The following is a 16,208-nucleotide window of genomic DNA, read 5'->3' as shown; positions in this document are numbered from 1 at the left end:
TAGGTGGAACAACAATATGAACTAACCAGTACCCCCCAGAGCTCGTGTCTCTAGCTGCATATGTATCAGAAGATGGCCTAGTCGGCCATCAGTGGAAAGAGAGGCCCATTGGTCTTGTAAACTTTATATGCCTCAGTACAGGGGAACACCAGGGCCAAGAAGTGGAAGTGGGGTGAGTAGGGGAGTTGGGGGGAGGGTATGGGGGACTTTTGGGACAGCATTGGAAATGTAAATGAAGAAAATACCTAATTAAAAGAAAAAAGAAAAAATATTATCCCCAATGCTGCATTTATACTTACTGGTAGAAGCTTGACATAAGCAAGAGATTGAATTTGTTTTGGTAAAATAATGAACACATTCTCACCACTTAAAATTTCTAAAAGAAAACAATTATGAAACTATTGAAAGAGTTAAACCAGTAACTTGGAAGCATGGTAGTTGGAATTTGAAAGACAACCTTCTGGTCTGTTTTCTGATTCTACTTACTCAGGTCTACATATCCAACGTCTACATATAGCTTAGCAAACACAGATGACATGATAAAGCCAAGGATTGGTCCGATCATTGCTATAGTATGCAGAGTACCTGCAAATATTCAAAACCATTCAATCAGAATCAAAGTGCACATAGTTCTTTTTTTCTCACACAACAGATTTTGATTATATTCACCTTGTCCCAGATACATCCACACTTTCTTACCCAACCCAATTTGTACCTTCTTGTTTTTGTAAATCTCATCAACTATAGTTTGTGTGCTCTTGTGTATGCCTGTCACCACAGCGTGGCCAACCCATTAGAAATCACTCTGTTAGAAAAACTTAATCTTCTCCCAATATATATCAACTGCTAACTGTTCCTAGTTAAGGATGGGACATTGTGCCTACCTCCCATTTACATACTGGGATGTCCTCTGCCTTAAACTTGTAAATGAAATAGCTCAGTGGTTAGAGCAACACTAGCTGCTCTTCTGGCCAACTCAGAACATGCTCTTCTGGCATACATGTGGGGCAAAGTCATAAATGCAGGCAACACATCCATACACATAAAATATAAACAAATATATAACTGTAAAATGATTAGTTTAGCAGCGCTGCCATTTCAACTTCAGACCCAGAACACTTAAGCACTGAACATAATAGGCTCTGTACTTTACCTAAGTACATGGAAGAAGTTCCTTCTTTTGCAAAGTCATCAATGTAGGAAACTCCTAGGGGCACTATTGGGGTTTCCCCTATCCCACGAAGCATGTTCCCCATCAAGACATAAATCCATGTGTATGACTTGGACCCCTTTTCACAACCTGTGTAGACAAAAATATGGTTTACTTTGTCTATTACAGACTATTACCAGAAATTCCACAAACTTAGATGGCTAATTTTTCCTGGGATGCTGTAGCACTCACTTACCTGTGCTTTTTTTTTTTTTAAGTGATTTCTATTCAATCTGGAAATTTCGAACAAACAAAAACACACAAAGGGGAGAAAAAGAAAGAAACAAATGGAAACAAACATGATCTGAAATCTCTCTATATAAAGAGAGTCATTTAATGTTTTTTAGTTAAATACTGTATTTTGGGCACATATAAAATATATAGATTTCTTATATGTAATATAGAATTAAATATCCAGTTTGTATGTATCAGCCTGACTGCCAGTACTTGGCTAAGACAATATCCTGTTTGTTTTCCCTTTGTTTTATTTTGTGTCAATATTTTACCCATGTTTGAGAAATAACAGTATCAGAATTTATATAGTTCCTTCCACATGTGTATGTACATCACATGCATGCAGTACTGGCAGAGCACAAGAAGGTGTTGGATACCCTGGAACTGCAATTATACTTGATTGTGACATGTCATGTGACTGCTTGGAATTGAACCAGTTCTCTTAACTGCTGAGCCATCTTTCTGGACACTAATTTTATATTTGTAAGTGTAAAATACTTTAAATTTTTCCTTCTGTCACAAAGGGATGTCTTGGTTATAATTATAAATATGTCTTTGCTGATTATTTCCTTGGGGTTGATCAACAACAAGAATTGCCAAGAATTAGGTAAGTAATTTTTTGTTTAATAAATGTTAAAAAAAATAAACTTCCAGAAACACTGATAAATTTATACAGCCCCAATAATACAAAAATGAAAAAAAATTAACTACTTTTTTATGTTAATCTTCCTATATCTGATATAATATGTAGAATGGCATAGAGTGCTAAATCTATGTTATTAGAATATTTTTTAAATTTTCAGTTGCAGTAACTATTTCTATTTTCAAAAGTACCTCTCATTTGTTTGTACAATGCATTGTAGCTTGCTTAAGTTGACTGTTGAGACAGGTTCATTCTATATGTCTCAGGTTGGATTCAAAGCCACAATCCTTCTGCTTCAACCCTTTTGTACTGGGATTTCAGACATGCACAGCCAATTGTTGTACCTTTATTTTACCTGCAAATGTTCTTCCCAAAGTCTAACTGAAATAGTTCTTAGCTCCTCCTCAGCTATTTCTAAAGTCTCATTCTATATCATGTTTACACCCATGATTATGTCTGTACATCAAGGTCAAATGAATTATGATTTTAAAGCATTTTTTGCTGATACATTTTACAAGAACTTAAATAGATTATATACAAACTTTCAAATATTAGTCGCTGTTACTGTTAATTCTTACCTTTCTCCGTTATCTCAGGTGAGGTTCCAGTGAGTGATGTAGTTTGATTGACTAAACAGGTCAACGTGGAGTTGTGTAGAGAACTGATGTCATTTTCTGTTGCATACCTGTAACTATAATGACATCACTACACTTAACGTTTTTCTGATATCTCTCTTCTCATGTCAATGAGAATCCTCTGATAATTTTCAAGCCCCAATTTTGGGACAAATAATGGGTACAGAAAAGTGGGGGAAAGGCCCAGTAAGCAAGGTGATTAATGTTACTCGGGCAAGGTGGCTGATCACCTTCATGTGACGGATGATCCTCTGCTCAGGATGGGGAAAATCCTACCTTCCCCTTTCTATTTTGTAAACTGCATTGTGATTGCAATCATTCTTTTAAATTTATTTTTTAAGATGACAGTAATAAAAACTTTCTGATGAGTTATATTTAATAAGCTAGAGGATTGTGTTTTCAAAACAGTCTTTAAGTCATGATAACTCTTCTACCTTTCCTACCAAAAAAATCTGAATTTTTTATTTGTTTGTTTGGGGTTTTTTTGTTTTGGTTTTGGTTTTTGGGTTTTGGGGTGTTTTTTTTGGTTTTTTTGTTTGTTTGTTTGTTTTTCGAGACAGGGTTTCTCTATATAGCCCTTACTGTCCTAGAACTCATTTTGTAGACCAGGCTGGCCTCCAACTCAGGAATCTGCCTGCCTCTGCCTCCCAAGTGCTGGGATTAATGGCGTGTGCCACCACACTCGGCTACATCTGACTTTTTTATGGATGGATATGCACACATGAATTTAATATCAACAAAGGCAATGGAATCAGAATAGGGACATATAGAGTAACTTAAGAAATACTACTATACCCGTACTCTATGCTAGACCACCAAGTACATGCCAGGCACTCCAAAACTGAAACAAAATACATAGCTATTTCTCCCTGGGGACTTTCATTCCCTCTAAGAGAAAAATAGATCATTAGCTGTGCTCGAGGATTGGGAATGGATGGATATTATATAGACTTTGCCTTGTATAGAAACTGTGACATGAATCTTAGTGATAAGTAGGACTTTGAGATGGACTCCAGAGGACAGTAGACAAGGCTGTAGGGCCAGCGCATGTCAAAGTAGAACATTTACACCTGTAGAGGACTTCAGCTTCAACAGTTGCTTGTCAACTGTGGGGAAGATTGGGAAGTGAATCTGGGACAGTCAAAGACCCAGTGAGCAGCACACATGCACAAGTGAGTGGACATATGATTAACCCATAGACGAGACCTTACAATATTTTGATTATGATTTATACTAACTCAGTTTTGTATCTCTGCCACGGTATCTATGCCCACTCACAAATATATTTATAGAGTGAAGGATATAATTACAGGATAAAATTGTTTATATATATATGTATATATATATATATATACAAATTGCATATTACTTAACTCTATTTTATAGTATAGGGTTGTCATAATAACCTCAAAGGGTTTTCTGGTCCACTGAAAAACTGGAATCTGAAGTTTGAAAATCTGTTCTAGAGAACTGGGAGTTTGAAGCAAAATTAGGAAAATGAGATTTGCATTTCAAAAGTATGTTCTTGTATTGAATATTAATTAGAATACAGCTGAGAAGCTGAAGAGATTGCTCAACAGTAAAGAGCCTTGGCTGTTCTCCCTGAGGATCCCAGTTCAATTCCCAGCACTTCTGTTAGAAGACTCACTGACTATAATTCCAGTCCTATATATAATGCTTTGTTCTGGCTTCCACAGGATCGGCATACATGTGTTCACATAAATGCACACAGCCAAAACATTCATACAAATAGAATAAAAAATAAATCCTAGAAAAACGAACAGAATTAAAACTGAAGGCAAAACCTCCATTGTTGACTTCAGCTGAGATAAGGGCATGGATGTCCACTTTGACATAAGGTTCTGGAATGAGTAAGATCTCTGGGAGTGCTGGTCTTCTGGGCTGCAGTAAATCTACAGTTTAGTTTGAAGACTTTGAGTTTGGACTGAATTCCTTTGCAGTTGTAAGAACCACTGCTGAATGAATGGATATGAAAATGAGCAGGTGTTGACAAATATAGCGAGCTCAGATTGTGATACATACATGGATGCGAAAACCTTGTGCATGCCCATTGGAAATGAAGACAAGGCACGTAGATACATAGACCCTGAGTGTTTGAAACAATCACTTGATGTGAACAATGGTTGGATTTAAAGCATATACTTCATACGAATCATTACAGGTAATTAGATTGAAGGTAAAGATAGAGAGATGTAGGCATTTTTGTACAAGCCCTGACAGTTACATATGGTCATGGTGAAGATACCACACAGAGAAATAAGTTGAAAGAGCATAAAATTATAAAAATCAGATTGGGGAAAATTCCTTGAAGAGTCAATCTTAAGAAAACAATATTAATATGATGCCAAGTGTGAATGTCAAAGTTGATGAAGGTTAAATATTTGTGTGTGTGTGTGTGTGTGTGTGTGTATGAAAGAGAGAGAGAGAGAGAGAGAGAGAGAGAGAGAGCAATGGGTCCTGACATCTCAGCACCCACTGTTCTCTCTTTAGTCCCATTCAGAGCTGAGAACTCTGTCTTGTCTTAGCACACAAGCCAGTTATGATTCTCGCATGGATAACACAGATGATCTCGAGGCCCCACCTCTCACAGGTGACCTAGTTACTGTTGATAGCTTCTGCAGAAGAGAAAATTATTCTACTTTGAGGTTTGGCTATGCAGTACTTACTATCCCATGAAGAAATGTGGCAAGGCAGTCAGAATACTCCCAATTCCCATGATGAAACAACCAACTCCAATCAGCTTTGGTCGGTGTAGTTTAGATCCAAAGTAACTCACAAATACAATAACTAACAAATTCCCTATAACAAAACCAAGTTATGTCAGTTTGATTCATCACAGCAAATAATGATGGTCACTGTATATAAATAGAGAAAACACTTAGCACTTCCCTTACCTTGTCTGACAAGAGGAAACCCACCTTAATTAAACTGACCATAGAAAAGTATGGTATTAAGAATAAGCAGAAGCAGCCCAGGAATGGAGATGCACACCTCTAATCTCAGCCCTCAGGAGGCAGAGGCAGGTGGATCTCCATCAGTTCAAGGTGAGCCTACTCTACAAAGCAAGCCCAGAACAGCCATACTATTACACAGGGGAACCCTGTCTCAAAACAACAACAACAATGACAATGACAACAGAAAATGTAGAAGCATTCTTATCTTTGTATTTTTTTAACTCTCATATATGTATAATTTTTAAGCTTCTACTGTATTGGGTTTCTGTTTTTAATTTTTTTAATTAGGTATTTTCTTCATTGCAGGTTTATTTATGAACATATGAATGCAGTTGCCACAGAGGCCAGAAGAGAGAGTAGGAAGGATCCTTTAGGGCTAGTGTTACTGGTTGTGAGCTACCAGACTTGAGGGCTAGAAGTCAAACTTAGGTCTTCATAAATAGCAGCAAGCATACTTCACCATTGGGAGATTTTTCCAGCCTCTTGTTTTATTGTTAGTATTAACTTTTACTTGTGAAACCAAACTCATGTGTCATCAATATCAATGTCACTTTGAACTAGACATATCATATTTCCTCTTATCTTTACCAAAACTCACAGGAAACACAGGATTCTGGGTTGCAAAAGAAAAAATTATTAATTTTGGCACTAATCTATGGAATATGTTTTGGAAACAATTGTTTGACAATTTGGTTGAAGCAGATGTTTTTGAAAAATTTCAAGTTTGAATAGATTGTATTAAGATGAAAAATAGAAAAAATTAATTCCTAATTAATTAATGCAGTTTTCACACATTCCTGCCTTTCTTTTTTATTAGATATTTTTTATTTACATTTCAAATGTTATCTACTTTCCTAGTTTCTCTATTTACATTTCAAATGTTATCTACTTTCCTAGTTTCTCCTCCGAAATTCCCCTATCCCTTTCCCCCTCCCCCTGCTTCTCCACCCACCCACTCCTGCTTCCTCACCTTGGCATTCCCCTATACTGGGGCATAGAACCTTCACATGACCAAAGGCCTCTCCTCCCATTGATGACTGACTAGGCCATCCTCTGATACATATGTAGCTAGAGCCATGAGTTCACCATCTGATTTATTTGATTGGTGGTTTAGTCCCAGGGAGTTCTGAGGGAACTGATTAGTTCATATTGTTGTTCCTCCTATGGGGCTGCCTTTCTTAAATCTGTAATATGTACCTGTGATGGTATTCCCAGCCAAAAAAATATCATAAAAGAACAAACTACAAAGTAGGTTATAAACAACTGTTAAAACAGATTAGTAATAAGAGCAGGTAGGTGGGCAGAGATGCTACCACACCTCAGGAAAAAATCAATTAAGTAAGAGCTTTGGTAAATTTTCCACAAAGAACAACTACTTAATATGTCATGTTAGACTATTACATGGTATAGTATACAGGGTAGACTATACAGGGTATGGGAAAACTCCAAATGGGGGAGTCAATTCTCATCTCTTAAGTAACAAAAAGATAGTTGCAAAGAGCTACTGTATGTTAAAATAATGATGATATGACACAAAATTACAAAGAAGGACTAGCCAAAAAAATGTATAAAGTATAAGTTAAAGAAGAATTAACTGGAAAGAAGACAGACTTGGGGAACCGGAGTCCTTCAATCTATAAGACCAAAAACAGAAGAAAAAAATGAAAAATTAAGTATTGTAAGTATTGTAAAGTTAAAATAGAAATGCATAAAACTTAATTATATAAGATGGCAGCAACCATAGATAAAACAAGAAACAGGCAGGGAAGGAGACATACAGAGCCTCCAAGGGTGTTGGTGTCAATACCCTGCCAACCTGTGTATACTGCTGGGCTTTCAGTGCTCATAGCTGAAACAATGAGCCTCTGACTCATATATATATATATATATATATATATGAGAGAGAGGGAAATTTCAGCAATGAGACTTTAGTTATCAGGGCTCAGAGATACAAGCCTCAAGCTTTTAAATCCTCAATCTATAAGCTTCTAGAAATACTTTTCCAACAAGCAGGGCCTCATTCACTTCTTACTTATAAATAAATAATTGTTAGAGGTATACTAAAGAAAAAATAAAGATAAAAATTGAACTCATGGATTCGATACTCATGTAGGCAAAGAAACATGCTATAAAGGTACATTGAAAAATCGATATTATTATAACTGTGAGATTATAGTTGCTTCTATGGAAAAAGCAAAGGTGGGGTTGGAGAGATATCCAAGTGCCTAAGAGCACTTGCTGTTCTTGTACAGGACCTCTGTTTCATTTCCTCTGTAATCATATTAGGTAGCCCACTACTGTCTGTAACTGTAGCTCCTGGGTATTCAATGCCCTCTTTCAGCCTCTGAAGGCATCATGACAACCTAGACACACATAAACTGCTTGTTTGTTTGTTTGTTTGTTTGTTTGTTTGTTTGTTTTGATACAGGGAAGTGGAATACTGCAATACATATATAAAAGATGTAAAATATCCTTTGCATCAAAAAAAGTTTTAGGATTCATTAGGAAAGACAGATGGGTAATCCTTTATGTAATTATTTCTAAAACTACTTGCTTAAGGGTACTAAGTCAAGTTATCAGGAAAATGATCCTCAAATTTCTAGGAACTGTTGGAAATCCATATGATAAATATAGGCGTAAGGGTCTCCAAATAATTAAAGAGAAAAAAATGAAGAAGAAGGAGCAAATACAACCTTCTGCTTCATGAGGTTAGAGGAGAATCCCTTTGTGTAATTGCATGGAGCTCGGGTATCATGGAAGAAGATATGAAAGTCAATGTGATGGCAACTGAGTAGCATCTGCAGTGTTGTAGAGCAATCCCCAGGGAGTTAAAGAGCAGTGATCCAACACAGGTCATCCCAAACCTCTTCTTTACTCCTTAAATTAGAGGCACCATAGCTCCTCAACTTCACCACCTCTGGTCTTGAGAGAAAGAAGAATGAGTCTCCCAAGAGTGAGTTTGAAAGCAACAGGTAGATGTAAAATCAATCTTTTGAAACCCTCTTTTCAGAGTGGTTGGAGTTCACTTTGTAGCATATTTAGTAGAATCCCTGACTTTAACTCCTAGGCATCAGCAGCACTGCTTCACAAGACATGACAATTAAAATGATATTGCATGTTGAAAGACATGGGTACAGTGTATGACTGGACTCTATTTTCCCTCTGTAAGTCTGGTGGTTAAAATAGAAATAAACATTACCAATTTCAAAGCCTCCATCAATCAAACCGGAAACGGAAGATGGTATGTCAAATCTTCTTTCTATTTGAGTGATGGAACTTTTCATAACGACTCCACCTAGCGCCTTGCATATATAGCTGAATGAAAGGGCTGCCAAAAATATCTAAGAAAAAGTGGAAAGGAGGGAGAAGGGAATGTTAACCAATGAAGTATATACTATTTGTAGAATTCAGTTGCTTTTCTACAATATACTATTTGTTGGGAGGTTGCTGTTATTGGTGTTTAATTAAACACAGCATCGGTCATTCCCCTGTAGTAGTTGATTGCCTTACCTCTTAATGTTATAGTTGCATTGATAAGATATAACTTTCTAACTTGGTAATCATTATAGCAGCAAAGTTAACACAATTAGATTATAAGCATATTTCTAAGTGGATAAGTCAGTTGGCCATCACTTGAGCCTCATTTTTGTTTTAGCAGCAGCCAACTCTAGGGATTGGCTGGATGTTTGCAAAGGCAGTATTTTTGAAAACCCAGTTGAAAAGTAGAATCTGAGAAGTTAAAGGAGGTCCCATATACAATACAAATGACTGACATTTGATCTAAGTTTTCATCTTAGGTATGTTTTTATTGCCATAGGGGAGACACCATGACCAAGGCATCTTATAAGGAAAAAGATTTAATTGAGGCCTTGCTTATAGTTTTAGAGGGTTAGTCCATCACCAGTATGGTAGGATGCCTGATTCCTGGCCTCTGTCAGGCAGGTAAGGTGCTCCAGGTGCACCTGAGAGTGTATATATTGATACAACCAGGAAGAGAAAAAAAGAGAGAGAGAGAGAGAGAGAGAGAGAGAGAGAGAGAGAGAGAGAGAGAGAGAGAGAGAGAGAGAGAGAGAAAGAGAGAGAAACGAAATTGGGAATGTCATGGGCTTTCTGAAACCTCAAAGCTCATTCCCAATGACACACCTCCTCCAACAAGGCCACCCCTCCTTATCCTTCCCAAACAGTTCCAACAGCTGGTGAATATGTGAAGTTATGGAGGTCATCATTCTCACTCAAACCACCACAGATGAAAAGGTTATCAATAGATTGAGTGATTTATTCTAACAAAACCTGTTGGTTCATCGTTTATTTTGTCTTTGATTCATCTTTTTTCCTAGCTCACATTCACATCAATAAGCAAACTCTTTTTGTTCTAATGTTAAAATGTGACCACATTATGGAAGGTGAGTTTGTTTCTCCTCAAATCTCTGTGTTGAAACCATACCCACATTTAATATTGGGGCTATTGAGGGTTGTTGGTTCTTGAGAATTGAACGTTCACATTGGGGTGGTTGGCCTTATGATAAGAGAAAACACAGTGCATGATCCCCTTGCTCTGTCATGTGAGGATGCTGTAAGAAGAAGTCCAGCTGAACATCCAGAAAGAGAGCCATAACCTGACCTGGTCTCTGTTGGAATTTTGACTTGAGCCTTAAGGCTCCAGAGATGGACAAAACAAATTGCTATTGTTTAAGTTGTTTGGTCTGCCCCTTTCTCAAGAGAACATGCAACTTAAAAGCAAGTAGAGTAATATGTTTAAAGTGGTGAAAGAAAATAAAAAAGAAATAAAACCTGATGATTACTATAGTCACAAAACTGCCCTTCAAACATCAAAGAGAAATCAGTATTTTCCTCAGATAAGTAAAACACAGGGGTGCTTATTACAGAACTTGCACAGTGAGAGAGAATGGTGGAAATGTGGAGTCAGTCAAGTGAGTGGAAATAGGAGGGAGACAGACATGAAACTGTATGTGGACGAACAAATCCATAACAAAGTCAAATGCAGCTACGTAGAAACTTGTATTATTAAATCCAAATAGGTCAATCACCAATCAGTCTGGCATAGAGTTTTCCTTTTTTAATTGTATGTTGTAAATTTCTCAGTGCAAAAATGGATGATTTTTTATCAACAGTAACAGAAATTTTATACACAGTTGAGCTTATTATCACATTAAAATCCATTTTTAAAATTAGTTGCTATGCTAATCCCTAAAAACATATGTGATATACACAAAGGGAAAAGAGAAAGGAAGAAAAACATGCCACTATGTAAAGCACTGGACATAGAAAAAGGCAGAAAGAACATAAGTAGAAAAAAAAAAAGATACACAACACAGAAAGATTGGCAAACTTGCAACAGGAAGTATTTCCTGTTGGTATGTACTTAAACATAAAGAAATTTAGCACAGCAAAACATGCTGATTGGTTTAAAAGATAAAGTTAAATTAAACTGGGACTGGAGAGATGGCTCAGTGGTTAAAAATGCTGTTTGCTGTTCCAGAGGAGTAAGATTCTGTTTCCACCACCCACATCATGATCTCACTGTCTATAACTTCCATTCCATCCCTCTTCTGGCCTCTTCTGGCATCAAGCACACATATGGTGCATAGACATGAAGGCAAATTCACTCATACATGTAAAATAATAGCATGATAATTTAAAAAATAAAAATCAGCTAAGAGACTAGCAATATAACTATATCTATCAAGTAATAATGTAATAAACTCCTTTTCTTGTTAATATAGAATTTATTTTCATAGATATCTGATAATAATCACTAAGAAGGTTGACATGTTTTCTAAAACATGTTTGTCAGCTCAAATTTTATGTTTGAGATATTAAGCTTCATGATTGAAAGATATGAGGGATTTCCTCCAGGTTTCCAGGCCGGAAAGCAAACTACTTGAAGATAAGAATGAAAACCCAGTACAGATTGACCTTGTTAACCTGGATCAGACTTAGGGGAGTCTAATGCCAAGTGGTTCATTGTTAGCATAATTGAAACACAATACAATTCAAGAAAAAATTTCTAAGTAACCATTAGTCCAATCAATCCAACTCCAGGTGCTCAACAAAGCTTACTATGTGACTAGATAGAAACAATTTTACAAAGTATATGTGGCATAAGCATAGGTTCTACAACTAAAAGGCCAAGAATCTAATGTGGTCTCATAGCATAGAGGTCAGGCTATAAAGTGCATGTGACATCTCTCCTAAGGATGGGTAACAGTCTAGGGAGATAAGAGTCTGTGATAATTATTCTGAGGAATTTGGGTGAGGTCTGACTCAACAAAAGGTGGGTAACATCTGTTATACATCTACAGATATGTCATTAACTAAATCTGTTCTCTGCTTTCTTAATGGAATGCAGATAATTTGAATTTTTTTCCTCCCGTCAGGAGAGATCCCTGCACGATTTATATTCCCAATTCTCTTAGTGCTTCCTGTGAGTACAAGGACCTCTGTGTCCTCAACACAATAGAGCTAAAGATAGATGATATATAAGTAGATAGATGATAGATAGATAGATAGATAGATACATTGATAAATAGATGATAGATGATTTATAAATGGATAGATAGGAGATAGATAGATAGATAGAAAGATAGATAGATAGATAGATAGATAGATAGATAGATAGATAGATGATAGATAATAAATATATAGATAGAATGATAGATAGATGATACATACATAGATTGCTACATAGATAAAAGATAATAGATGCATAGATAGCTACAAGATAATAGATAGATGACATATATGATATATAGATGATAGAAGATAGACATGAGATAGAAATGACATCGAAGGACAGATGTCATATATGGAAGATATCTAAAGACAAAAATCAGATCATAAAGAAGGATTAGGGAAAAGTTCTGTGTGCATATAAAATCCAAAAGAATGCAGAGGATGCAGAGGTGGTCATATATCTAAGAAAATTTGTATCAAGCATAAAAATAGCAAGACTAGTACACCATGGAATCACAATAATTATATGCACTTGACAATAAAACTCCTAAGCATACAAAGAAAAGAATGATAGATAAGAGAGAAAGAGAGCAACACAGTAGTATCAGAAACTTGCCTGCTTTGCTTTCTGCCATGGATTAATCAAGCATAGGGAAAGTGAATGAAGAAACAGACTATATATATATATATATATATATATATATATATATATATATATATATACAGACAGACAGACTATATATATATATATATATATATATATATATATATATATATATATACAGACAGACAGACTATATATATATACAGACTATATATATACATATATATATACATATATATATATACAGAGAGAGAGATTGAGATACATATATTGAGAGACATATATTGATATATATATTGAGATTGAGATATATACACTTATATATATATATGTATTGAGATATATTAAGATATTTGAGAGATATATTGAGAAAGAAAAGATTTTTGAGAGATGTAGATTAGATATAGATACAAAAACAGATACAGATAAGATAGAGATGATACAAATACAGATACAGATGATACAGATGTAGAGAAAATGCTATGGAGACCAAAAGAGCCATTAGAGGACTAGAGGCCACTCCACTGAGTGACAGCTGAATAGAAATCCCCCAAATAAACTATGTCAAGCCACATAACATGACTTTATACCCCCCACACACACACACACACACGCACAACTTCCTCTATCTCCAGCTCAAGAGTACCAGTTACCTTCTCTTTTGAAATGTGTGGGACCCTGCTCTCAAATACACACACCCGTACACTGACACACACGTATACCTAATTGTAAATTAGTTTTGAAAAAGCTCTTTGGTAGAAAAACAAATTCTTTTCAAAACTTGGATTTCCCTGGTTTTATTTTTCATTTCTAGTTTAATTCTGTCACAGTGGAGTAAAGTAATTGATATCTTTTTAATCTCTTAAAAATTGTTGGCTGGGAAGATTCTTAAACCAAAACTAAAAGGATGGTTCAATCTATGGAAACCAGGCCATTTAGAACATGTAGAGCTTTAGAACTCCACACTAACAAATGCACAACAAAACTTTGTTATTATCTCAGTAAGTGCAGAAGAAAGCATCACGTTATAATGTTGAGGTTTAGTCTGCTGCTATGTATTGTAATGCTAATGCTAAGTGCAGGCCACCAAGACCTAGTTGCCCCAGAGATGAGAGTCCTCTCAGACTCAAGTGACCCTATGTTACCTTGCTCTCAAGTTATTTCTGATTAGTGAATAAAGATGCCAACAACCAATAGCTGAGCAGAAGAGACATAGGTGGGGTTTAGGGTTCTTGGGCTTTGGTTTGGAGGAGAAATGTAAGGGGGCGGAAAGGAAAGAGAGGAAAAAGCTACTATGAGTTAGGTGAGTTTATGGGAGTTAAGAGCTGCCCAGATGAAACATGGCAAATTATATAATGGGATTATTGGATGGGAAATAGACTTAATAGCATATAGATATCTGCCCAGCTTTTGTGCTGATTAAGGCTTATTTTAAATATAAAGGTTGTCAGTGTATTTTATCCTGGAAATAAAGGATTAAAGGTGGGGTCGAAACCTCAGATTGGTATTAAATTCTATTACAACATTAGGAAGTGCCACATCCTTTCACAGTAAAAACAATGTGTTGGTCTGAATGAGCCTGGCCCCTACAGTGTCAACTGTTTGACTATTGGATCCACATTTGCTGGTAGAACTTTTGTGGAAGAATTAGGGGGCGTGGCCTTGTGGGAGAAGGCTTGAAGTTTCAGAAGTGTGGATTATTCCTAATTAGCCCTCTCTGCCTGATGATGGGCCTTAAGACATAAGCTTTTATCTACTACTCCATCCATGTCTGTCTGCCTTCGGCTATGCTCATTCTCACAAAAGTTATAGACTCTAGCCCGCGGAAAATTTAAGTTCCAAATATGTTCTTTTTCCTATCCATTGCTCTGGTGTTTTATTTAGTGATGCTTTATCATAGCAGTAGAAAAGTAACTAATACATGCAGAATATCTAGGAACAAGAAATGAGCGACTTCAATATATAAGCCCTATGTATAAGCCTAGAACTAACAGTCTTCTTGACCTGGAACTGTAGGCATTCCCTAGAAGACGAGAAGGAAAGTGAAGATGTGTGCTTTCACCATGAATATCCATCATAGTGCTAGAGACTGAAGGTATGGTAAAGAAAGAGAAATGGGAAAGAAGAAGGGACAAAATCCTCCCAAGTTCATATGACTCCAAGGGCCAAAATAATCTTGGGCAGAGAGCCATACCTCACATATTCAGATTTCAAAGTATTCCATAAGAATAACAACTAGATAAGATACACTATTGCATACGTGTGTGCATGTGCATTTGCATGTGTGTGAGTGTATGTGTGGGAGTGTGGGGGTGTGCAAGTGTGCATGTTGCTGCATGTGTTGTATACCTGTAATCCCAGCAAGAATATACGGGGTCATGCAGAAGAGAGGTTGTAAAGACATACAGTTATGGATCAACTGTATAGGGCAGAGATTCCAGAAATCTTTACCCTTGGGCAGATGGCGCTCGGCAAGTGATGTTGGTAAAGCTGAATTATCACATATAAAGAGATAAAGTTGGAACCTTAATTTACATCACATAAAAATTAGGTCACTGGAGCCAAATATAGAACCTAATACTTCTAGAGGAAAAAAGAGGGGAAGTCTTTGAATTTTTAAGAAGTTTTTCTAAGTGTGTGTGTGTGTGTGTGTGTGTTTGTGTTATGTGTAGGTATTTGCACCACAGCACACGCAGAGGTCAGAGGACAATTTTATTGAGTTGTTTCTGACTTTCTTACAAAAAATTCTGAGGCTTGAGATCAGAATTTCAGGTTTTTCCGGTTGTTGTTACTTTTAATGTTGTTGATGCAATGTTTTATAATGATTTTCATACCCATACCCATCACTCTTGGTTGAAATCCCACCAGGTTGCATTGTCTTGTTCTCTTATTGTGCTGACGAGTTCTGCCTGCCTGCCAGCATGTCAGTGGTCACTTTGGCTTCAACAGCCAGCAGGATTTTTGGATCATGATCTTGTGTTGCTATCAGAGGGGTGCTGATGACAGTGAGTGTGGAGGTATTCCTCTCTCTTCAATTCTTTGACAGAGTTTGGAAATGATTATTAAATTCCCTGCTACGTGTTTGCTAGACTTCTTCAGTGAAGCGATCTGACCCTTGGACTTGCCTTGGAAAATCTTGCTACTGCCCCACTCCTCACTAGTTACATTGGTGTGCTGTGATTCTATTTTAATAGGTTGTATCCCTCTACAAATGTATTCCTGTTGTGGGATACACACCATCCATCAGGATGACAGGAAGTGACAAGTGTTGGTAAAGTGTTCATACATTGATGTTGGCCATTAGGAATGTAAAATGGTATTATATATCTTGGGTATACTAAGTTTTGGGCTAATATCCACTTATCAGTGAGTACATATTGTGTGAGTTCCTTTGTGATTGTGTTACCTCACTCAGGATGATGCCCTCCAGGTC

General features: G+C 36.5%; 1 protein-coding gene across 2 annotated transcripts in view; it reads right to left on the bottom strand.

Moving 5' to 3' along the window:
• LOC110287586 (solute carrier organic anion transporter family member 1B2) overlaps positions 1-16,208 on the bottom strand; it is a 65,012-nt gene that overhangs the window by 33,393 nt on the left and 15,411 nt on the right. For both annotated transcript variants that reach the window (XM_021154159.2, XM_021154158.2), the window contains exons 3-7: positions 8,897-9,038; positions 5,410-5,542; positions 2,666-2,778; positions 1,154-1,300; positions 487-585 (exon numbers count right to left, since the gene is read on the bottom strand). In XM_021154159.2, the coding sequence (XP_021009818.1) occupies positions 487-585; positions 1,154-1,300; positions 2,666-2,778; positions 5,410-5,542; positions 8,897-9,038 (634 nt within the window). The remainder of the gene's footprint in view (positions 1-486; positions 586-1,153; positions 1,301-2,665; positions 2,779-5,409; positions 5,543-8,896; positions 9,039-16,208) is intronic.

This window comes from Mus caroli (assembly GCF_900094665.2).
Source record: "Mus caroli chromosome 6 unlocalized genomic scaffold, CAROLI_EIJ_v1.1 6_unlocalized, whole genome shotgun sequence".
Classification (NCBI taxonomy): Eukaryota; Metazoa; Chordata; class Mammalia; order Rodentia; family Muridae; genus Mus; species Mus caroli.
Note: the sequence above shows the minus strand (reverse complement) of the source record. Positions and strands in the feature narration are given on the sequence as shown.